The sequence below is a fragment of the Mytilus californianus genome, unplaced genomic scaffold, assembly GCF_021869535.1.
Source record: "Mytilus californianus isolate M0D057914Y unplaced genomic scaffold, xbMytCali1.0.p SCAF_11, whole genome shotgun sequence".
NCBI lineage: Eukaryota > Metazoa > Mollusca > Bivalvia > Mytilida > Mytilidae > Mytilus > Mytilus californianus.
The window spans coordinates 39239625-39264032 of NW_026262593.1; the positions used below are offsets into that span (position 1 = coordinate 39239625).

Below are 24408 nucleotides of genomic sequence, written 5' to 3' on the forward strand. Positions count from 1 at the left end.
ATATGCTGAATCTTATTGTGCATTTAGATTTTTTATTTTGGGCCCTGTTTTCAAATTAGTCCATCTTTAGTCCAGGTTTGAAGGGTCCAAAATTAAACTTTGTTTGATTTAACTAAAATTAAATTTTTTGTGTTTTTTTATATGCTGAAATAACCATGTTGTTAGATTTTGGATATCCTGAGATAACAAGATTTTATGACATTCACTCTTCTGAATGTTCTGTAAACCAAATTCATATTTTATTTTCAGACCGAATGAGAATATGTTTATTTTCAAGGAAACATATTGTCAGAGTATCAAATTAATTTTGGTGTTTTTTTTTTACTTGGTATTAAATAACAGAAATTTCAAAATACTATTGCATGTCCGCTATTAAGGAGTATTCATGTCTGTTTAGAGTGGGAATAATGTGTCCTACTGAAGAAATGAATGCCAAGTCTTGCAAAGGTACAAGATATAAAGCACAAAAAAAATCCGATTCCTCCAGTCTGTCTTAAATACAAATCACAAACGTTTACTTGCACTGAATAATATATTATTAACACGTTTCAGCCGAACGTAAACATTTCTAATTACACCCACATTTACAGTTTTATTTCCTATTTATAATCGAGACTTAGAATTGAATAAATATAAAAAATATAACCCTTTCGAATCATGAAAACTTCTGTTTTTATAACCAAAGTCAACTCCTCATTTTGAAGTTGATTGTTATAGTTACAGTGGTTTTTTTTCTTAAACATTGAATATCTAACAGTTTTGAATCATAAAAGATTTCTGAAATCAAAAACAGTTTGTTCTATTGGATAAAAAAAAAGGAAGATCATAAGCTGAAGTAGCCTGAAGAATGGACAGATACAGCCACGTTCCACCAAAAGAGCTCCCTTTAATTATCTATAATTCTTATATGATTTGCATATAAGAGAATATGTTGATATGATTGGTTGAGAGGACTTCCGGTAGTTGTTCTTGATGTTGTTTATTTTTCGATAGACGACGTTGACCGAACTTCTTTTCGTAACCAATGTTAACAAGATGGCGGCGATAATGACACAATCCGGATCGACGTTAACAAAATTTATTTTCAATTCGCGTTAATAGATCTTAATAGTTAAATTAAATAATAAACACAAAACATTCGTTTGAATGATAATAAGAGTTTGTGTAGTTTATTTTTTATCAGATTGCAAATTTCATGGAGTGCATATTTTTGCGTTAACCAACAAATATATTCATGTGCCAGGCCTATTCAATGACACAAATATACAATTTACCTGTGATAGAGGTTACGAGTGTGGAAAAATAAACTCTTTATCTCCAATTATAAAGAATTATAAGGATTAAATGCCTTTTTAAAGGAATTTATTGGTGTATAAACTGTACCAAGTCACTCACAAACATATCATAAAAGTCCTCTTCGGACTTTTATTTGTTTGTGAGTGAATTGGTGGAGTTTATACACCAATAAATTCCTTTAAAAAAGCGTTTAATCCTATAAAAACTTACTTAAGTGTTAAATGATTTTGTGTGAACGAGGTTTTATACATGTTTATATATGAATGTTTTATATATGTGAATATTTACATTGAAGCAAAAGTATTAAAAATTTTCCATGGCGAACTATGTATTTTTTTTGGTTCCATTCTACATAGGCAAAGGTGACTTTAGATGGTTTCCGATATTGCTTAAAAACCTTTTGGCCAGGTAACACATACCAAGATTTCAAATATTTAGATATGAGTGATTCATACATTTTTTAACCAATAAGGTAAATCAAACGAGCTTTAGATACACCAATTTTATAAAATTTTGTTTTTTCCGTTTTGATCAGTCAAATGATATACTCTTATATTCTAATTCGCCAGCTCAAACGAATATAAATTATTAAATAAATAAAACAACACATAAATAGGATAAGTGTGCCTACAGGTGTAGCAGCCTTTAATATTATTTACATTCACAATTCTTCAAACTAAAGTCCTTCACTATAATTCAGACAAGCACACTACCAATCCAATCATATAATAGAATATACAGTAACACAATCAAAAACTATCTACAAAAGAGGAAAAATTCATATTAATATAGTGTAATATATGTATATGCCCACGTTAACAATAACCAACTCATAAAAGGGGTGGGTGGGTGGGTAAACATATAACGAACTGCTGCTACGTTAACTATAGGCAAACTTCGAATAACTTTATTTTCTCAAACGAACCCCTTAAGTAATACTTAATCATGCTTTTCACGAATCTCATGAGCGCATATACCCGTAAAAACCGCATTGCGGGTATATGCCATCCAATCAAATAGAACATAAACACACACCATGTGCTTGATGTAAACACACACACGTGTTTATAGTAAACAATCACTTGACCGTAACTACGTCATGTGACCAATACCTTTAATAAATATATTTATATTCTAATTCGCCAGCTCAAACGAATATAAATTATTTAATAAATAAAACAACACATAAATAGGATAAGTGTGCCTACAGGTGTAGCAGCCTTTCGAAAGACAAAGAAAGCCAAGCAGATCTGAGCAAAGAATAATACACATATATAGTATATCTATAAAAATTAAATTCCCAAACTTTTAGACACTGTCAGTTTTTCTTTAACATTTTCTCTTACATAGCCATCTTTTGCTTTATCTGAAGCCCATCTACCGTGCTTCTTAAATAATCTATCATGAATGCCAGCTGATGCAGCTGCAGTAGCTCCACCTGATCTCAAGCTATGTAATCCAAATTTTGACTTATCTAAACCGATAGATTCCAGAGCTGATAATATAATTTCTCTAACTCTAGTATATGACAAAGGTTTAAAACCTCTCAGTCTATAAGATCTAGATTTTTTACATAAATACATGGATCTAAATATATAATCTGAAGATGATGCATCTATATTGGATAATAACAAATATTTCTCCAACATACTAACAGGGCATGTTTGTGTATCTGTTCTAGCAATTAAAACTTGTGTGCCTTCTCTATAACGATCAGTTTTGCTTTTCTGTATGAGCAAAGAGACATGTGTATCAGCAAATTTTAAATCAGATCTTTTTAAATTTACCATTTCAGAAAATCTTAAAAACCCTGCGTAACTAATAAGACACATACAACAAATTCTAATTTCTATAAGATTGTTACATTCTTTACCATATTTATTAACAATTTTCTTTAAAATATCTGGCGTAATTGGTTCTTTTTTATTTACAATAATATGTCCAATCTTTCTATGAGCTCCTTCTTTAACCGATATACACAACTGTGAATTACACGGATTAGAAAAGCCAGCTAGTTTGTGAGCCCAGCTTATTGAATAATATGCTTCTTCAACCTTAGCATACGAGTTAAATGTCTTTGATATGTGTATTAAGTACAATGAAACATAAAAATCTGAAGCTGGTAAAGGTTTAACATAAGAATAGTTATTACACCACTTACAGAAATTGTTAAATGCATAAGAGTATTTTCTTTTGGTATTCTCGGCTTTCGAATGGAGACAGAACTCAGGTAGGCAGTTAGATAAAGATGATAAATCTTGGTCAACTGGCTTAGGCAAGGATTTCCAGACTCCACATGAAAAAATATCTGAAAAACGTGCATATCAAATAGAAATATAATCTACTATACTACTACTAGCTTACAATATATTTAAATGACCTTGCCATATTTATTTTTCACACTGGCCATGTCAGGTGAGACCTTGCCTATTTAATTTGGCCTTGTCATCAGCATACGACCTTGCCATTAGATTGGCCTTGTCTTTACCATACGACCTTGCTCAACAGCCTTGTCGTAAATTCTTACATGAACTGAGCGTTCAATCTAATAGCTAAAACACTAGAAACGAATTCAGAAGATCCCAACAAGGACTTATTATTCATACCATGAATAAAAATGTTCTGATTTGGTTGAAATTCTAAAACATCAGTTACATAGGGTTGCAAATGCGAACCTTTTTTGAAAATCATTGTCCAATATGACGAGGAAGGCCACTTTGGAACTATCAAAGTGCCTCTAGCCTTACATAAAATCAAATGTTTGATTGCTCTACAGACAACGGAAATTGGAGGAACAATCCAATTTACTTCATTTTTCCAATTTTGCGTGAACGCATCAACTGCTTCAACACCTGGATTCCAGAATTTGGAATTAAATCTTGGTAATTTTTTATTCAAATTACTCGCAAACCTGTCCACAGTATGCGGACCCCACATATTATCTACTAATTTAAAAAATTCTTTATTTGTTCCCCAGTCTTCTATATCAATCATTTTAGAAATATAATCAGCTTTTGTATTCTTAGATCTCGGGATCCAAACAACATCTAAAGTTATATTCAATTCAGAACACAACTTAAAAATATTAATAGCTATCTCTTGTAAATGTACTTTTGCACTTCCTTTCTGAACAATGGAAACACAGTTATTATTATCTGTATGCCATTTAACACATTTATTTCTTAAACGGTTCTTAAACGACATCAAAGCCAACAAAATAGCTTGAAGTTCTCTCCATGTAGAACTCTTTAGGGACTCTTGTAAAGTCCACATCTGATGAAAAATATTAGAGTCAATATCTATCGAGTAAGCACCAGCAGCTACGTTACTGGCATCAGAATATACAAGCACGTGAGGAAAAGAATAACCTGCTAAATGTTTTCTGTTCAATCTTTTAATGTTATTCAGCCAAAATGTGAGCTCATTAAATACACAATCAGGACATTCCAATATTAACTTTAAATCCCACTTTACTCTGTATTCAATTGCCCAGTGTAAATAACGGGTCATTAAACTAGTTATGTTACCCATGACTGGACACATAGAAATTACCTTTCCCGTTACCTGAGCCAATTTACGTGCTGTGAAATTAGGAAAGTTATTCAAAATATCAACCAATGATGTAAGTGTATTATCAATCCGTCTATCTGATATACTAATTGAAAAATCAGACGAATCCCAAACTAAACCTAACCACTCTAAACATTGTACTGGCTCAAAAATAGATTTATCCATGTTAATTAAAAACCCTGCTTCTAACAAGGAGGTTTTCACGAAAGATGAACATTCGGAAGCTTCTTGTTTATTTTTACCCATTCCAAGTCCATCATCTAAGTAAAGTACAATATCTACGCCATTTTCTCGCCAATATTTTACGATTGGTCGTAGACATTTTGTGAATAGATATGGAGCAGATGATAGACCAAAGGCTAACACTGTAAAACAGTAAAATTTTTCGTTCCAGCAAAATCCTAAATATGTTTGTTGTTTAGTACATACGTCATAATGAAAATATCCAGACTTAAGATCAAATTTAAATTGATAGCAATCTTTTGTGAAATAATTTAAAGCCACTTTCCAGTCCTCAAATTTTATTCTTTCTTTTTTAATAAAAACATTCAGTTCACTTAAATCTAAAATCAGACGTTTTTTGCCCGAACTTTGAACTGCAACACTTAGCGGATTTACAACAAACGGTTGAAATGGCGTTTCAATAACACATCCGATATTCAGTAATTCTGAAATTGCTTCATTTACAAATTTAGAATGGACATTTGCAGATTTGTTATTCTTAAATGACATAGATGTAGGAGTCTGCAAAAATGGAATAACGTAACCATGTTGGATAGTATTGATAACAAATTCATTTGCACCTATATGTTTCCAGAATTGTATATGCTTGCGTAAACTATATTTTACCCCTTTTGCAACAGATGAAATATCAATATTATCAAAATATTTAGCATGTGACAGAAACAGTTCAAACTGTCCGTAAAGATTGCTTTCATCTAAAAAAGTAGTATCAAAATACTTATCATTAACTCTGTTGCCTTGATGTCCCTGGGACAGCTGGTTTTGTACTGAAAAGGGGGCACTGAGTTCGCCAGTGACCAATCTGGTTGCAGTTGTAACAGATGTCATGAGATGAGGGTTCCCTCCGTCTGCTGGTCCGAAAGGGCGGCTGTTGATAATTGTTTTGTCGAACGTTGTGTTGATTGGGCATTGGAGCAGGAGGAGCAGAAACAGTAGCTGTAACGGTTCTATAAGGATGAGGTCTTTTCTTTTCCTTGATACTCCTAATGGCACGGCTTTCTGCAGAACGAATGCGTTTCTCATCTTCTGAGTCGGAGGCAAGGTCGTCACTCTCATATTCGCGGACGGTTTTCCAGCCTGCGGGGGATTTGTCTGCAATGCGGATGAGTTTATTACGCTTCTTAACTTTGAGGATAGCACCAGATACCAATTTAAGACATGCTGCATCTTCATCAGGAATACGCTTCTGAAGCTTAACAAGGTCGGCCATAATTTCACAATTGAAATTGAACTGTATCTGATTACCCTCACCTTTAAGTTTAACTGACACTTCTTGCTTGAGTTTGGTAGCGAAGTTCTCATTGCCAACGGCCAAGTCTTTGTGAAGAGTAGCGATCTTCCCGTCAAGATAGGTTTTAAACAGCGAGAATGTATCCACCAAGTCGTTATTACCAGTATGATGTGCAGAACTACCATCAGGCAACGAATGTACACTAGGACCAGGCAAAGATTCATGGTCAGAATCTAGAAGTTTCTCGGAGTCAGACATACCACAATAACGAACTGCTGCTACGCTAACTATAGGCAAACTTCGAATAACTTTATTTTCTCAAACGAACCCCTTAAGTAATACTTAATCATGCTTTTCACGAATCTCATGAGCGCATATACCCGTAAAAACCGCATTGCGGGTATATGCCATCCAATCAAATAGAACATAAACACACACCATGTGCTTGATGTAAACACACACACGTGTTTATAGTAAACAATCACTTGACCGTAACTACGTCATGTGACCAATACCTTTAATAAATATATTTATTATAACACTTGATTATTAGTTTCCCCAAGATTGTTTCTTCGTTTTTAAACTGATCAAATAAAAAAATCATTTCGATTTTAATAACTTCTCCTTTAGATTTAATTTGAACATTATTTATCATTTTAATAACATCGGATTTATTCATCCTACATGATATGAAATACATGTTCAATATCATAATTTGGCTAACAACGGACCTAACCCTAAATATAATTTAATATACCACGGCGATCTATTTGTATTTGCCACCACCTTTAATATGTATTTTAACTTTGTGTATTAAACTCGACCTTCTGTCTTATAATCCATTCGAAAGGACATTCACACCTGGCACGGTGTGCCCTGGAGACACGGCTAAATACCGATCTGCACATTATCTTGATTTTATATCAAGCCTTCCATGGGTATTGCCAGGGAATAATACACATTGTATTAACATAGTCCTAGCGTAGAAATGTTTGCTTGAATTAAGGGTCAAAACATACCGTGACTTATTGTCCTTACAGTTAAAGTTATATTCTTAAATTTTTTTCACCATATTCGTTGGAAAAGAAAATTTAAAAGAAGATTTATTTTTTGCGCTGTCAACATGTCAAAAATCGAAATATATACGGTAAACATAGAAAATTTTATCTCATGAATGTAAAAAGTTGCATGTCTGTTCGTTTTATTTTCTTACTATCGGATGGTAATTAGCTATCAAAATTAGTCATCGGCGCGTTAATGATTACGTTAAAATATGATTAAAGACCAAGACTTTAAATGATAGTACTTTAAATCCCGGCATGCAATACCAGGAGTTAATGCCACGTACTACAGGAAGTAGTCAATAAAACAATTATTAATTATTGATTTTCTTCTTTATTACTGCACAGATAGCTATAAAACTTTGTGAATATGTATTTTATGTTATAATGAACATATTTAAACTAAAAAATCACAAATTTTCCCTTTAACAATAATTTAATTTTGGATGTAACGCGTCTTCCGATTGGCTGACGTTGTTTTGTTTATCAGCTCATAGACATAATTTTGTCATGTGACCTTGACGTCATCAACGTTTTTTCATGATTTACTCCGGTTTAAAATGGAATTAAGAATTAAATTATAAGAAATGACTGTAATATTTTTTCTGTCTATTCGAAATAACATAAAAAATGTGGTGCACACTTTAAAATAACCCGCTACGCGGGTTACTCAGTGTGCACCACATTTTTGATGTTATTTCTTCATAGACAGAAAAAATATTACAGTCATTTCTTAAATATATTCCCTGATTATAAAGGGATGCTTATCTTTTTTGAATTTAAAGAATAAAAACAATAGTTTCATTTTAATTATTTAAAGAAGGGCAGTCATGTACAAAATTTTGTGACTTAAGAAATTATTTCATCAATCTGATGTGAAGCTACAATCTATATCAATTATATGTCTGACATGCTTACTATTCTGTTACTTTGATGACAAATATTTTGATAACAATAAGTTTAGTCAGAACAAATTTCATTTGTCTGAAAAATTCAGATTCAGATTAGAAGAAATAACAGTTGAGAAGATTTTCCTGTTTGATGTTAAGATCAGTGTATGTTTTGAGACGTATGGAGACTGTAGATACAAATTTGACATTTTGGACAGTGTAAGGATACCAAAACTACTTTGTTCATGGTCGGATGACTTTGTCATTCCAGGTCAGTAAATACTTTGAAATATATTTTTATAGCTGTATTTGAGTTAATTTTCTCACAACTCTGTGATAGCCCTTTGTTTGCAGTAGCAAGTATTTTGAGGTTGCCATGTGATCTCAAAATGACACAAGATTCTAACATATAAAATATGTATAATGTATTATATTATATGTTTGTCCATCTTTAGGCACTTAATATTTCGATGGTCATATTATACTGTTTTGTGCATAGTGCTAATTTATATGATTTGGATGACTGCATTTATAACAAAAGCTGAATTTTATTGAAGAATTCACAAGGATGTATGAGTCAAAAGATTCTGTTTCTTATATGTCTTTTGTACTGTGAGTTGTTGTCTCATTAACATTTCCTTTATTCACATAGTAAGGATTAGAAATATTGCCCACCATCTTGAGTTTTAAACAGAAAATTTTTTAGATACATTTGTATTTCAGGATTCAAAATAAGTAATTGGATGAGTAATAAAGGACTACTTAGCTCCTTAACACAGTTACCCTCAGTCCTTGCATCACAGCTCATGGAAGATCTGAATTTAGCTGGTTATCTGTTGAATCCAGCATGTGACCAGTCGAGTAGTAAATACAAAACTGAAAGTGGCAATGGATGGAATTCAGGTAAAAAACAATAAACAAAAAGATTAGAATATGCAATATGTATAAATAGAGGAAGAAACCAATCAGAATATCCTGGTTGTGTCTGTTTTTAAGCAAAAGACAGTTGTCTCAGAAAACCATGGTCAGCTACAATCTGTAAAAAATAGATATAATATAACTTCTGTGTGCACACATTTGAAAGATAAGTATATATCAAAGAATGATGTGGCCTTATTATAGACTATCAATGTTTCTTCAAACAGGAGGGAGCTTCTTATCTACAATCTCATCAAGGGCGATAGCCCTGAAATAAGATGTAGCTAGAAACATCCTCTAGTTGGAAAGACCATTGATGATCTGTTTTTTCCCTATTTTCCCAGGCAACATAAATGACATAGGCTTATGTCGTCATACATTCTCTTTTGAATGGACTGAGAAAATCCAATTTTACTAGAGTAGTGTGATGTGGTATATTATCACAAAAAAAGATCAAGGGAAATTTTGAGAAAAAAGCGATAAATATCAGTATATGTCAATTTTGATATTGCCTTAATATAATGGTCCATCGATGTCAACAAAGGTAGATTTTTTAAAAATTTTATTTCATTATATATCTGCTTATGTTATAATTTGAATTTCTTAAAAACAAGTCGAAATACTTGCTATGATGTGTTATGAATTGTAAAGTAATGTCTTGAGCATTATTTCAACATTATTTTTTTTAGAATGCACATCAGAGGTGAACCTTCCTGACCTACCAGAATCCGTGACATGCTACTTAGATGACACTTGTACTGGGTTAAGCTGTTGTGCACACATTGGATTTATCAATAGAAATATCAATTTTTTTCTTACAATAGATCCTTGCAGTTATACATTTAACATTGGCATAGAAAAGTATCAATATGAATTTTTTCTAATGGATTTTGAATTTGGCATTCAAAAACATTTTCATATTGGACAAGTGATTGAAATAAGGTAAGTGAGCATATGTTATCAATAAATAAATGACAAGATTGTGAAAGATAATATTTTTGCCAAATTTCAGTTTTTTTAAATCTAACCAACCTGAATTGTTGGTAAAAACAATTATCCTACAGTTAAAATTTGACATCAGCAAGTCAGTTGTGTTTGTAGTGCATGTGCAAAAAGAAATGATCGTACCCGCTCTCTAAAACTCGGGTTTATATTACAATCCACTTGTCCTTCTGTCCATCTTTTCCACCATTCGTTCTTCCAAACATTTCTCCAAAATACTGAACAGAATGACCTCATATATGGACAGCAGCTCAAAAGTAATGAGCTCATTAGTTGTGATGTGTGAGCAAGGAGTAGGGGTATACTTAGCACGACAACAGACACATTCTTATACATGTACTGACATAAATGTCTTGTGTCTGAATTTATAGTACAGTATCAGTTGTTTTCAGATAAAGGTTGTGATACTGATTATTGAGTTGAAAATTATAATTAACACTTAGTGGTAACAAAAAATATGGTTGAAAAGTTAAGTTGTTAAACTATTCTTTTCTCAACAGAGAATATGAATAACAAGAATCTGTAGTGTGTAATTTTATGCAAACGATAAAATGCAAGTTTATTTTTAACTTTCATGATATGCTTTCTGAAATAAAATTAAAAAAAAACAGGCTTGACTGTTTAATTGTATTTTTCAGTTACAAAATTACAGACTTCAATGGTTTATCAGCATACTATATAGATCTGGATTTTAAAGTTTGCTTTAATGATGGAGGACCTTGTGCTTTTCAAACAACAATATTTTCCAAAACTGAATTACCAAAAGTACACTGTGGCCTGACAAAGGGGTTTAGGAATACAAGTAAGTGAATATATATTCAGAGGCCAGCAGTTCTATCAGGATAATGTTCTTTTGGTTGATTTTTTGGCTGAGCTTCCAGTTTCAAATGGTTAACAAATATTTAGAATAAAAAGTGATTGGCTCCTGTGTTTTTACAGTAAGTGTTTATGTTTTTACAATACCAGAAATTGTTAATTGACTCTTTAAAGGAGTTATTGCCCTTAAATGACAGTTTTTACTTTTTTTGTGTTTTTAACAAAAATTAAAGAAGATAGAAACTTTAAACAGAAAAAATTATCAGCAACAAAGAGATTTTTGTCATGAACTATATTTTAATCTACAATGTTCTAGAGTGTCCATTGTTGAAGGTGCACAAAGACATAGGTGAGAAACACATTCTCTTAAATTGCCAACCTGTTACTGTTGCATTTTTGACATTAATAAAAACTTCACAATAATTTCTGAAATTACAGTATTGTATCACTGAGCCAACTGCATATCCTTTTGTTTCCAGACTGGTCAATATCAGAATGGTACAGTCATATGCAGATAGACACATCAGAAAAATTGTCTACAAATGCAATATTGATGCTAATGGATACACTTGGTATAGCACCTTTTCTGAAGGAGAAACAATGCAGTCGACATGATCCTAGCTCTGTTTTTGCTGCCCAGTACCAGGGTTGGAGCACAGGTAATACTGAGTTTAATAATGACTTGAATTAATAGGGTGAAATATTTTTAGAAGTTCATTACAATCATTTTAACATTAATTCTATCATAAAACATGTCATAAATGAAATTATTGCTACATTATTTCATGTGTAACATTATTACATTTTTGGTTGTATTTCACAAATCACGTATCAACTTAGAGCATGTGAATGTGAAAAGAAAAGGATTCTTATTGCGAACCCAATGAAAGTTTTCCACAGTGCCATCTCTATCTTGACCAGGTATTTAAACTTTTGCAAGTTCACCTGTCCTATTGAAAAGATACAATAGCTATTGTTCTCTGTGTAGTTTATTCTCTGAGACCTTTAAATTTCTTCGAAGAGAAATCTATCATTCATTGATTAAATAACCTGAGTAAAAAAAATTTCTTATATATAGACAAAAATACTGTTTTTATACTCATTAACTGCATGTGATGATGTAGTTATTCAATATTAATAATGTATTTTCATTCAGTTTAATATAAACATTGATTCAATCATAAAAATTTGATTTCTGACAAAACTTTCAACATTGTTCTTTTTAAAAAAAAATTTGTTTGACATGAATAAGAACTTGAAAATAATGATGTTTCAAATTAAGATCTTCTTAAATGTATTCTATAACTAAACAAAAAAAAATCAAATTTCAATAGGAACATTGATAAAACTTTTGTTAGAAATCAACTTTTTATGATTGAATCAATGTTTATATTAAACTGAATGAAAATATATTATTAATATTGAATAAATACATCAGCACACGCAATTAATGAGTATAAAAAAAGTATTTTTGTCTATATATAAGAATTTTTTTTTACACAGGTAATTTAATCAATGAATGATAGATTTCTCTTAGAAGAAATTTAAAGGTCCCAGTGAATAAACTACACAGAGAAAAATAGCTATTGTATTCATTCAATAGGACAGGTGAACTTGCAAAATTTTAAATACCTGGTCAAGATAGAGATGGCACTGTGGAAAACTTTCATTGGGTTCGCAATAATGTTTAAATGTAGTGACATCTTGAGATTTTTCACTTAGATATTTTTTTTACAGATTGTAGATCAACATCCATTTCACTGCCTCATCTTGACACATCTGTTATAACATGTTACTTAGATGATAGTTGTAACAATGTCCAGTGCTGTCTTGATGTGGACTTAATTGACAGATCTTTATATTTCTTTGTAAACTTTGATCCCTGCAACTATGTTTTAAAGTTTGGGATTGAGAGATAAGAGATGGATATTTTGCTGAATAGTTATCACTGGGGTGAATGGGAAGAAATGGACCTGTATGGAGTACTGAAAATAAAGTAAAGTTCATTCAATAGGACAGGTGAACTTGCAAAATTTTAAATACCTGGTCAAGATAGAGATGGCACTGTGGAAAACTTTCATTGGGTTCGCAATAATGTTTAAATGTAGTGACATCTTGAGATTTTTCACTTAGATATTTTTTTTACAGATTGTAGATCAACATCCATTTCACTGCCTCATCTTGACACATCTGTTATAACATGTTACTTAGATGATAGTTGTAACAATGTCCAGTGCTGTCTTGATGTGGACTTAATTGACAGATCTTTATATTTCTTTGTAAACTTTGATCCCTGCAACTATGTTTTAAAGTTTGGGATTGAGAGATTAGAGATGGATATTTTGCTGAATAGTTATCACTGGGGTGAATGGGAAGAAATGGACCTGTATGGAGTACTGAAAATAAAGTAAAGTTTATTTTCTTTTAATAATTAACTTTTATCTTCTGAGGTCTTTAATTTAAATGAAATTTGTTGAGTTCAAAAACTAACTTTGGACTAGCTTTAGGCAGTCTCTCTTCTTCTATCAAAGGTTGTGACTTTGATCCATACCAAGGTCTTTCCAAAGCTATAGAATTGTTGTTTTTTTAATTCATCAGTAGCACAAAGCATTAAGAAAAAAGCTGAAGATTGGAGATAAAAAAAAATGTGTCTAGAAATGCATTTTGATCTGTTGAAATGTCTTTGTTTGAACTGTTACCTAATTTATGTAAAAGTCAAAGACTAACACACAAAGATATAAAATAAACAATTACTGACAAGGTTCCGAACTGGGTATATGCACATGAACATGAGTGGTGAACCCATTATTTTTCAATCTCATCCCTTCTCTTTTATTTTTATTATACTTATGATTACGTAGTACTTTTGTTCTGTTGCAAAAGACACTGAAACATTTGATAAACCAACAAGCTAGTCCTGTTGTGCTGAAGCATTTGTGGATATTATCCCTGCTCTAAATGTTATAGTTCTAAAATTGGTAGTTGTTCCTTCTCTGACAGCTAAGCAGGCAGCATGAAGGAGTAGAAGACAGGAGTCAGAATTATGTTCTTGATAAGAATGTCAAAATAATATAATAATAATAATAAATTCTTTATTTAAAGAGGGTAAACTCAGTTAGTTACAGTTAGTCATGATGTCCTGGTCATGAATATTTATCTTATATTTGCTCACTCTAACTTGTAACTTAATACACATATTCATTATGACATGAAATTTTAAATGATATGATGCAAAGTTATGTTTTTCAAACAGTCACTGAACATAAAATTTGATCGTGTGTAATATTAATGTTTCTGGTTAAGGTTATTCACGTGTACAGTATGATGATATATACCAAACTACGATTTTGACCATGAATTCACAATTTACTGGAAAAGGAAATTGATAGTGCGAGCAGGAACTGTTTCATTAGGACACATATTCTTGTTTATCTCATATTTAAATTGCAGTCTATATATATTCTAATTATACCCCACGCAACGAGTTGCGGAGGGTATAATGTTTTTGACCCGTTCGTCAGTCCGTCAGTCCATCAGTCCTGTTTCTTGTCATCGCAACTCCTCTCAAACCACACAACAGAATTTCACGAAATCTTTTTAGATAATAAGGACATACTATGTAGTTGTGCATATCGACAGGAAATTACGATTCAATTCTTTTTCTAGGAGTTGCGCCCCTTTGAACTTATTTACTTTAATGTACTACTGCAACAGTTTGTCATCGCAACTCCTCTCAAACCACACAACAGAATTTCATGAAACCTTTTCAGATAATAAGGACATACTACGTAGATGTGCATATCGACAGGAAATTACGATTCAATTTTTTTTCCAGGAGTTACACCCCTTTGAACTTATTTGCCCAATATACTACTGCAACCTTTTGTCATCGCAACTCCTCTCAAACCACACAACAGAATTTCATGAAACCTTTTCAGATAATAAGGACATACTACGTAGAAGTGCATATCGACAGGAAATTACGATTCAATTTTTTTTCCAGGAGTTACACCCCTTTGAACTTATTTGCCCAATATACTACTGCAACCTTTTGTCATCGCAACTCCTCTCAAATCACACAACAGAATTTCATGAAACTGTGTAGATAATAAGGACATACTATGTAGATGTGCATATTGACAGGAAATTATGATTCAATTTTTTTTTCTGATACAATTTTTTTTTCTTACACTTATTTTATTTCTCCAATGACAATGTGGGGACGTGGGGTATGTGAGCGCGCTCACTAAGGTTCTTTCATTTATTTTGTAGGTATTTGATAGATGACTTTTATGCGGAACAACAATATGCCATTTCTATGGTCATTGGGTTATGTTGGGAATATAATGGGCCTTGTCAAGAATTACAGATTCTTGATAGAAGTAGAGTGCCTAAAACATTGTGTAACTGGGATAAAGGATTTAAAATACCAGGTAAAAATCTTTGAAGAAATATAATACAAAAATATATATTTGTGAATGAATATAGAAAATCTTCTTGTTTGTTAATACCCATTTTAAAGCTTTGATTTTTTTTCTCTCAGGAGAATAAATCATAAAAATACAAGATAAAAAAGATAAACAAATTTACCATTTTGTGCCACACTGCAAATTATACCAGTATTTCAGCAAATAGTTACGAAAGTCAAGAACAAAACATTACAAAAGAATCAGAATACCGTCTAGTTAAAATGAAAGCCTCTTTTTAAAGAGTCAGATTTGCACATAGATGCAAGTTGAACAATACAGACTTTTCATGATGAAAATGTAGGCTTAAAAACATTGTGATTTTTATGTGCAACATAATGACTGTGTGCGGCATTTGACCAAACTATGAAGGCATGATGGGGAGTTCAGGCTCATTGGAGCATCAGGTTCCTTCATTCAAAAAGTAAAACAATAAAACTTGTTGTTTTGCTTAAACATTTTCTTTTAATTAGAGACAGCTTTTTTAAATGCTTTGTTGACAATAAGATTATAGTCATTTTTTTATGGGGATATACTGGTTTACCTATGTCTGTCCACCCATCCCATGAAGTTTTTGTCCCTTATTGTCTCGCCTTGACAGAGTCAAAAAGCGAGACATAGATATGCTGTTTTCGGCGGCGGTGTCAACAATGTATTAGTTTGTGATTAGGTCTAGTTCATGGTGAACCACTAGTGGTAGGTCAATAATATTTGGTATGCAGTTGTATAAGCATTGGCACATCTCATTACCATGGAGTTTATTTGCCCCCCACCCCCCCTCAGTCATGGTTTATTGACTTTGAAACTTTGCTTAGTTTACATGTAGTAGTTTGTGATTAGGTCAGTTTATGGGGAACCACTAGTGGTAGGTCAATGATATTTGGTATGCAATTGTATAAGCATTGGCATATCTCATTTCCATGGAAGTTATTTGGCCCCGCCCCTTCAGTCATGTTCTATTGACTTTAAAACTTTTGCTTACTTTTCATGTATTAGTTTGTGATTAGGTCAGTTTATGGGGAACCACTAGTGGTAGGTCAATGATATTTGGTATGCAATTGTATAAGCATTGGCATATCTCATTTCCATGGAGGTTATTTGGCCCCGCACCTTCAGTCATGTTCAATTGACTTTAAAACTTTTGCTTACTTTTCATGTATTAGTTTGTGATTAGGTCAGTTTATGGGGAACCACTAGCGGTAGGTCAATGATATTTGGTATGCAGTTGTATAAGTATTGGCATATCTTATTTCCATGGAGATTATTGGGCGCCGCCCCTTCTGTCATGGTCTTTGGACTTTGAAACTTTTGCTTAGTTTTCATGTATAAGTTTGTGATTAGGTAGTTCATGGAGAACCACTAGTGGTAGGTCAATGATATTTGGTATGCAGTTGTATAAGCATCGGCATATCTCATTTCCATGGAGATTATTTGGCCCCACCCTTCAGTCATGGTCTATTGACTTTGAAACTTTTGCTTAGTTTTCATGTATTAGTTTGAGATTAGGTCAGTTTATGGGGAACCACTAGTGGTAGGTCAATGATATTTGGTATGCAGTTGTATAAACATTGGCATATCTTATTTCCATTGAGAGTATTTGGCCCTGCCCCTTCAGTCATGGTCTATTGACTTTGAAACTTTTGCTTAGTTTACAAGTTAATGTTTGTGTTTAGGTTTCTTTAAAGGGAACGACTTATGAAAAGTCAATGGTATTTGGTATGCAGTTGTATTAGCATTGGCACATCTCATTTCCATGGAGATTGTTTAGCCCTGTACCTTTAGTCATGGTTCATTGACTTTGAATATTTGCATAGCTTACATGTTAAAGTATTGGTATTTTAATTTCAACATTTGCATTATCAAAATAACAAATAGGCGAGACATATCTCTGTGTTAACAGTTTATTTTATAGAGAACTACAAATCAGAGCTTCGTGAAATTTCGTATCAAGCTTCACAGGACGATGCTATACTGATTGATGCCTTTTCATCTTGATTACTTGTCAATTTCCTTTTTACTCAATACTTATATATTCTAACACATAATGGCCATGTATGAATTTTTGTCTAATTTTTCGCAGAAACAACAAATCAGAGATTTCTAAAATTTATTATCAAGCATAAGATATGTGATCATGCTTTACCATATGACAAGTTTTCACATCCATTGCTCATCAACTTCATGTTTGCTAAATACTTATAGTGGGAGTATCATAATTGCTCACAGTTTATTATGTTTACTTTTGTTTTCTGCTTAACTTGTTTACTTTAGGACTAAGAGAATGTTTTGTTGATAGTAGTTAATTTCTATTTTCATGATTTTCTCCAGATTTTTCCATTTCTGAATATATGTTGGAAAAAGGACTGACTCAGCTTAATCAGATGACAGCATCAGATGTAGTTGAAACTCTTGGAGTATCATCTTATTTAAAGTCTCCATCTTGTGACAGATCTGCAACACCTTTTACAGTTCACAATAATGGATGGTCAAATGGTAGTTTACTTTTTAATTGAAGATTTCATGAAAAAAATAGTGATCATGATTTAAAAGACTAATTTTTTTAATTTTTGATTTGTAATACTTCATGCAATATGTTCAGAATAAACTCATAATATATTTTTAAGGTACAAAATATTTCTTTTGAAAATTAATTCAATATTAGGTATTTTATGTTTTGTTTGATTGGCATTGATGGTGTAGGTTATTTGACCAAACAATGCACTTGATACAATCTTACTAGCATTGTATAAGATAATAGTGTATCATTGGTAGATCCATAAGCACAACCTTTTTGTAATGCTTGGAAAAAAGGTAAAACATTGAGATATCAGAAATATTTTATCATTTTAACTGGAGTGGTACATGTATAAAACCATTAAGGTACTGTTACAAACGGGACATTCAAAACTCACAAGCCGAAGAAAAAATAACAATGCCACTTTAAAAAACCTTAGGTTAGTATGTGGACTGTTTAATTTGTTATAATTTTAAGATCCATTCCGTCTTCATACTGTGGATTCATATATTTTTGTCAGCACCACATATCATTTTGTGAGGAAAAAGATGTGTTTACAAAATTACCAAAGATGTAAAGTAAATTCAAAAAGAGGGAAGTCCATAAAACTGGTAAAGAAAATTTGTTTTTTGATTGTTTACAAAAAAATAGTACCCAACATTTGATAAAGAATCCCCATGTACACATTAGCTTATGTATTATATTATTTATTTTTTTTTATGCATGTATTGAAAAGATACCAATGTATGAATTCTTCCAGATTGTTCATCAAAAGCAACTGTTGTGTTAGAAGAACCAATCTCTAACCATACATCCTGCTACATTCCTGACAAATGCACAGCTGTATATTGTTGTACAGATACCCCACTGCTAAACATCACAGTGAACACTGTTGTTGATCTAGATATTTGTAACTATAAACTCACTGTAACACTGGAGGAAGTGACACTGGAATATACCTTAGTTGATTATGAATATGGATCTAGGAAGAAATTTTCACTGTATGGATTTCTTGATTTGAGGTATATTATTTCTGTGATCAGACCTTGCTCTTCTTTTAAGGACTCTTGGGCATTTGGTCAGACAAATTTGACAGACCAAAATTCAGTGGGACCAAAATTTTATGTGTCCCAATGCGTACTAAAAAAATTGAAAATATTAGGTTCAATAGATAAATAAATGACCTAAGATTAATGTGACTATGAAGCATTGAACTATTAGTATTAAAATATATATAAAACCTTCCTCTGAATACACTTTAAGTTGTTTATTATCAATTTAATCCAAATTTGGCTTAGATTAGTCCTCTTCAGTTTCAAATTTGCTTATAATTATGATTCTACCCACAAAACCAAGATGAATGCTATTACTTTAAAGACAAAATTTTAAATGAATCATATTCTTTGCTGTGACTGTGTTCGTCTTCTCCAAATGTAAGTAATTTCGTCCTAGGTTATCTGCTTTGAAAAAAAAATCTTAATAATTGATACCAGGGTTGGCCACTGCTGTTGTGTTTAATTTATCGAAATTCTTAATTTATCATTTGGATTAATTTGTGATTTTGGAATTCATATGCTGATTTTGGAAAAAGATACTTTATTTTACCAAATTTTCAGCTTTGATGTGGCTTTTTCTTTCCGTTGATTGCCATCTCTTGGACCCTATGTTTATGGTTTTTAAGATGCATCATTACAGATTGAAGAATGAGCATAAGTAGACTTAAAAAATAAACAAGGAAAGTGCAGTTAAAACAGAAACATTTTGTTTTTCTATGAAAATTAGTAACTAACTTTTCTATACAAACAGATAATTGTGAATTTTGCATCCATATCAGTTTCTTGATATTAGCTTCTATATCTATGTATTTGTGGTTTTTTTTCAGTTTTATAATAGAGGATTTGACCAGTGATGGTGTAGTTGTATTCAGTGTAAATGTGTCTGTATGTTTAGAATCAGCTGCTACTTGTGAACTTGAACAAACATTAATGAAAGATGTTAGACTTCCTAAACCTGCCTGTAACTTGAATGCTGGATTTAAAATGCCAAGTGAGATTATGTTCCATAAGGGCTATTCCATTAAAATATATGTGGGAGGGTAGGAAGGGAAGTTTAATTATTGAATGTGGGTCATGGGTCTTTTTTCAGTATGCCTCTATTACCATTATGCAAAATTATCTAAAAAATGGTTCTTGGTTGTAGGGATATTTTGAAAGTCCCTTCCTACCCTCCCACATACATTTTAATGGAAAAGCCCTAAACAAATTATGTTATAATTTTTCACATTTTGTAACAATTTAACTTTTTTGCCTCATGTGTTTATACAAAAGTAATATCTCTTACAAAATTCAAGTTTTGCTAAATTAATCCATTACTGTTGATAACATTTGAGTTAACTGTAAGAAACGGCTTTGGTATTTAAGAGTGTCAATTTTCAAACAATTAAAGGTAATGTTTAAGAGTTATGCATCTTTGATTTTCTTTTCTATAGAACGTTATGTAATACTTCTTTTCTGTATTGTTATAGATTTCTCACTGACAGAGGTCCTATCAGAAAAGGGAGTAACTTTTAATGGCTTACAACTTTCTACATACATAACATCAGTGCTGCTTCATGACCTTGGTGTTGCCCCCTTCTTATTGGAAAGTCAGTGTGATGTCAGTAACTTACCTTATTTCCCAAGAAAGAATGGATGGAATATAGGTTAGTATATTGCTATAAATGAATTTTAATTTAAAATTACAAACCTTAAAATTTTTCTTCAACTATTCATTTAACTGGTTTTTTTTTATGCCCCTATCGTAGGCGACAGGGGCATTCAGTGTTACCCTTGACCTTCCATCTTTCCATCTGTCCTTTCCTCCCATTTTTTTTTCTTTGAAGCTTGAGCGGGGGCATTTGTGTCCTCAGACACATTCTTCTTTTAAAATCCTGATGCATTTCCATGCAATTAATATGCTGGCATTCACATCTGAATTTATTGTGTTTATCTGCAGAAGTCATTCAAGATTTACCTGGGAATAATGAATGCAACAAAACTTAATTTTAAAAAGTCTTTTTTTCTATTACTGTGACTTGACTGTAAGTGTTGCTCTCCACCTATTGCAGTTTATTCAAAATTCTGACCAAATTGCAATTTATTTTATCAAACCAAACTATTCAACTGCAGACCTGCCAACTATCCCAATTTTGGCGGTATCATCCCGATTTTCATGCCTCAACTCGAATCACAATATTGGGATCGTAAAACAAGTCAAAATCCCAATTTTCAGAAAATCTACACGAAAAAATTGTTGGTTACAGATTTTGAAGTTTTTCTGAGCATATTCTATAAATCTATAATTTTACCTGTCGACATATTTATGACAAGTTTATGACCCCAGCTAATCACTATAGGTAGTAATTTTTGAATTGCTAAAAAAAATGTCCAAATTTAAGTTTTTGAATTATTTCTAATAAAATGGTGTTTTTCTATGCATGCTACAAAGCTTTTTTTTGAATTAATTTTTAAAATACTTGGTGAAATATACTTGAAGCTTAAATATATTCTCAAGAAGTTTTAAAGGGAGATAAGATCAATATTTCAAAAGATCAATGCTTTTTAGATTATCTCCCTTGGAAACTTATTAACAACATATTGTAATTTCACATATATTTTACTGAATATAAGATGTTTTGATTCAAATGATGTCTGATTCTTATGAATATAGAAGACTTTCAGAAAGAAAAATAGTATAAAAGCTTAGTTTGGACATTTTTATAGCAATTCAAAAATTACTACCTATCACCTTTTGCATGACAATTACAATAAAATTTATATAGAAATTGTTAGACTGATTTTTCATAATATCAATGAAGTGGAATTAAAGTCTTATAGGAATGGAAGTATGCTATATTTATCACCTTGCACTTTTACCACTTGACTGTTTTTCTTCAGCAGTTTGATAAAATTTCTGACCAGTTGAACAGTTTGGTTTGATAAAATAAATTGCAATTTGGTCAGAATTTTATATAAACTGCAATAGGTGGACAGCAACACTTATGGTCAAGTCACAGTAGTTTTGAACATGACAAATGCACTGGCATTGTCCTGGAATTTTATTATAGTAATAATTTATAATGTTTTTGAAAAACTTTATGAGAATGATTCTTAAGGTTTTTTTTGTTTGAAGGCTGTCAGAAAGAAATAACAATGGTAGAGCTTGACGAGTCTACTGCATGTCACCTTTATGACTACTGTACTGGAATAACTTGCTGTACAACTGTAGAAATGATTGGCAGATCTATTAATACATATCTTACACTGGATCCCTGTAACAAAAGGATGAGTATAGGGATAGAAAAGTTCACTGTTAACATCAGTCTCTTTGATTATGACTATGGCAAACAGGAACATATCAAACTATTTGGACTTGTGGGACTAGTGTAAGTTTGCCTAACTAATAACTAGTTTAAAGTGAGTTTTTGCACTGTTTCTTTGCTTTTGGTTTTGGCAAGTTTATTCAGGGACTTTTGGTCATGAATTAATACACCATACATTTATTTTTACATTGTGGAAGTAATTTCTAATCTAAAATCCTTTCTTACCAAATTTGTTTAAATTGAAAAAGAATATGTGGGGTATGCATCATTGAGACAGCAACCTAAGGATACAATAACCCAAAGATTTCTGAAGGTCAACCTACTGTCATGCATTTAAATTATACTGATATTGATATAAAAGTAGGAAATTCAGATGCATCATAATGATTTGCGTTTGCAACTTTTAAAGATCGGGTGAACAAATAAAGCCTGTCAGTATTGGCATTCATGAAAACATGATATACAGTCAAACCTGTATTAAGCAGTCACTCATGGGAGGTATCAAAAGTGACCACTCAAGGGAGGTGACCTTTTAAATGAAGTTTCCTAAAAAATTCTGATTTCGACATCGCATGTGGCCTGGATTGGTGCAAACATTTTTAGTGTTTTCAATGGGTGGAGTTACCGTGTGTGAGCAGACAATTAAAAACTGGCGGATTTCTGCGCTCTAAATTTGAAGAAAACATTCTAAATTATAAATATTCATGGAGAAATAAGTTGATGATACAGTTTTAAATGGCAAATGAAAGGAGTGGGACACGAGAAATTCACAAATTCACTTATTGCACGATCTAAGTTGCAAACGGGCTCCAATACTCATTTTGACCTCGCAATACTGAACATATTTTTCGTCATGATTATGTTTTGGTTGTTAAAAACTTGAAAATGGCCGTTGTTAAAAGTTGAAGTGACAATTTCGTGCATGAGGGTCAGTTCATCACAAATTTATGAAAGGAAAAGGTGATCTATTTATTAATAGACCACTTATAAAGGGATTCCAGATAATCCAAAAAAAAAATTCAAGTCAGAAATGAGTTTTGTAAGCAATAATATGATTATCGTTAGCTTTAGGAACTGTATTATATATATCACTAGATATTTTTGTAATAAAGGATTTTTCTTTAAAATTTGACATGCAGTGGTGATAAGTACAGTTCCTATGAATAAAATAGCAGACGAAATATTCATGGAAGAGACAATTTTGGAAGTAAATGGGAGTGGGTGGGTTTACAGGACGGGCGGAATTACCGGACTCTACTGTAATCATAATTAACTTTTTCAGCCTAATGATAAAAGATTATCCAACAGAAAGACAGTTTGAAGTGACATTAGATTTGAGTATTTGTTTTGAGTCCAGTTCACCTTGTATGATATCTTTCCCAATTTTGAAAAATACCATTCTTCCTAAATCTTTATGTGAGTGGAAAAGTGATTTCATTGATCCAAGTGAGTATTTACCACATATTTTATTGTACCAAGGGAAAAATATTTAGTCAAAAAGCAGCTACTAAAGCAGTTTTTAATATGTTTTGCTTTCATGCAAATGTTTTAGGAGTGTTTGTAATTTATGAAAGTTTTATTTTACTGTATCAAAATGAAAATAATAATTAAAGATGAAATTTAATGGCCATCAATATAATCTTATTGTCCATTTCCCTTTATTATCTTTTAATTTTCCAATTGTACAGTGTGTGAGTTTGTGTATGTGTTTTCAAGTTTATGTCTTAATATTGAGTAAATTGGAAATGGGGACATATATATTTTTTTTTTTGGGGGGGGGGGGGGTAGACTTTTGTAATTCTTACAATTATTCATGTTGCTTGTATGTCACCTTTATGTCTTTAACCTCGTTTGAGATCTTATAATTAATATTTGGATATGAATCAAGGTTTACCCAACAAGAGATTTGGCTACAAGATGAAATGTGCATAAAATATCTCTTTTCGTAATAGCTTGGCTCATATCTATTTTGAGCAAAAACTATGTGTAAAATAGCCATTTCATGTCAAAGAAGTCGAGTTTTGTTTATGACACCAGGGG

The 24408-nt window shown here is 31.9% G+C and overlaps 2 protein-coding genes and 2 long non-coding RNA genes across 4 annotated transcripts; 2 read left to right on the forward strand and 2 right to left on the reverse strand.

Moving 5' to 3' along the window:
- Window positions 1-1910: 1910 nt before the first annotated feature.
- On the reverse strand, window positions 1911-3968 carry LOC127720059 (uncharacterized). Its single transcript, XR_007990604.1, has 2 exons — window positions 3458-3968; window positions 1911-2056 (listed from the first exon to the last, which is right to left on the reverse strand). It is a non-coding gene; the product is annotated as an uncharacterized LOC127720059 (long non-coding RNA).
- A 1555-nt stretch (window positions 3969-5523) lies between these two features.
- LOC127720051 (uncharacterized) lies at window positions 5524-6609 on the reverse strand. Its single transcript, XM_052226456.1, has one exon. It carries the CDS (start codon window positions 6596-6598, stop codon window positions 5834-5836), a length of 765 nt encoding a protein of 254 aa, XP_052082416.1. The 5' UTR covers window positions 6599-6609; the 3' UTR covers window positions 5524-5833.
- A 1795-nt stretch (window positions 6610-8404) lies between these two features.
- Window positions 8405-10145, forward strand: LOC127720062 (uncharacterized). Its single transcript, XR_007990607.1, has 3 exons — window positions 8405-8562; window positions 9015-9194; window positions 9899-10145. It is a non-coding gene; the product is annotated as an uncharacterized LOC127720062 (long non-coding RNA).
- Window positions 10146-10855: 710 nt separating this feature from the next.
- Window positions 10856-24300, forward strand: LOC127720904 (uncharacterized). Its single transcript, XM_052227644.1, has 11 exons — window positions 10856-11013; window positions 11507-11686; window positions 13176-13434; window positions 15300-15460; window positions 17822-17986; window positions 18769-19030; window positions 19891-20054; window positions 20533-20709; window positions 22179-22431; window positions 23651-23814; window positions 24257-24300. The coding sequence occupies exons 2-11, from the start codon at window positions 11536-11538 to the stop codon at window positions 24298-24300; spliced, it is 1800 nt and encodes a 599-aa protein (XP_052083604.1). The 5' UTR covers window positions 10856-11013; window positions 11507-11535.
- The last annotated feature ends 108 nt before the right edge of the window (window positions 24301-24408 follow it).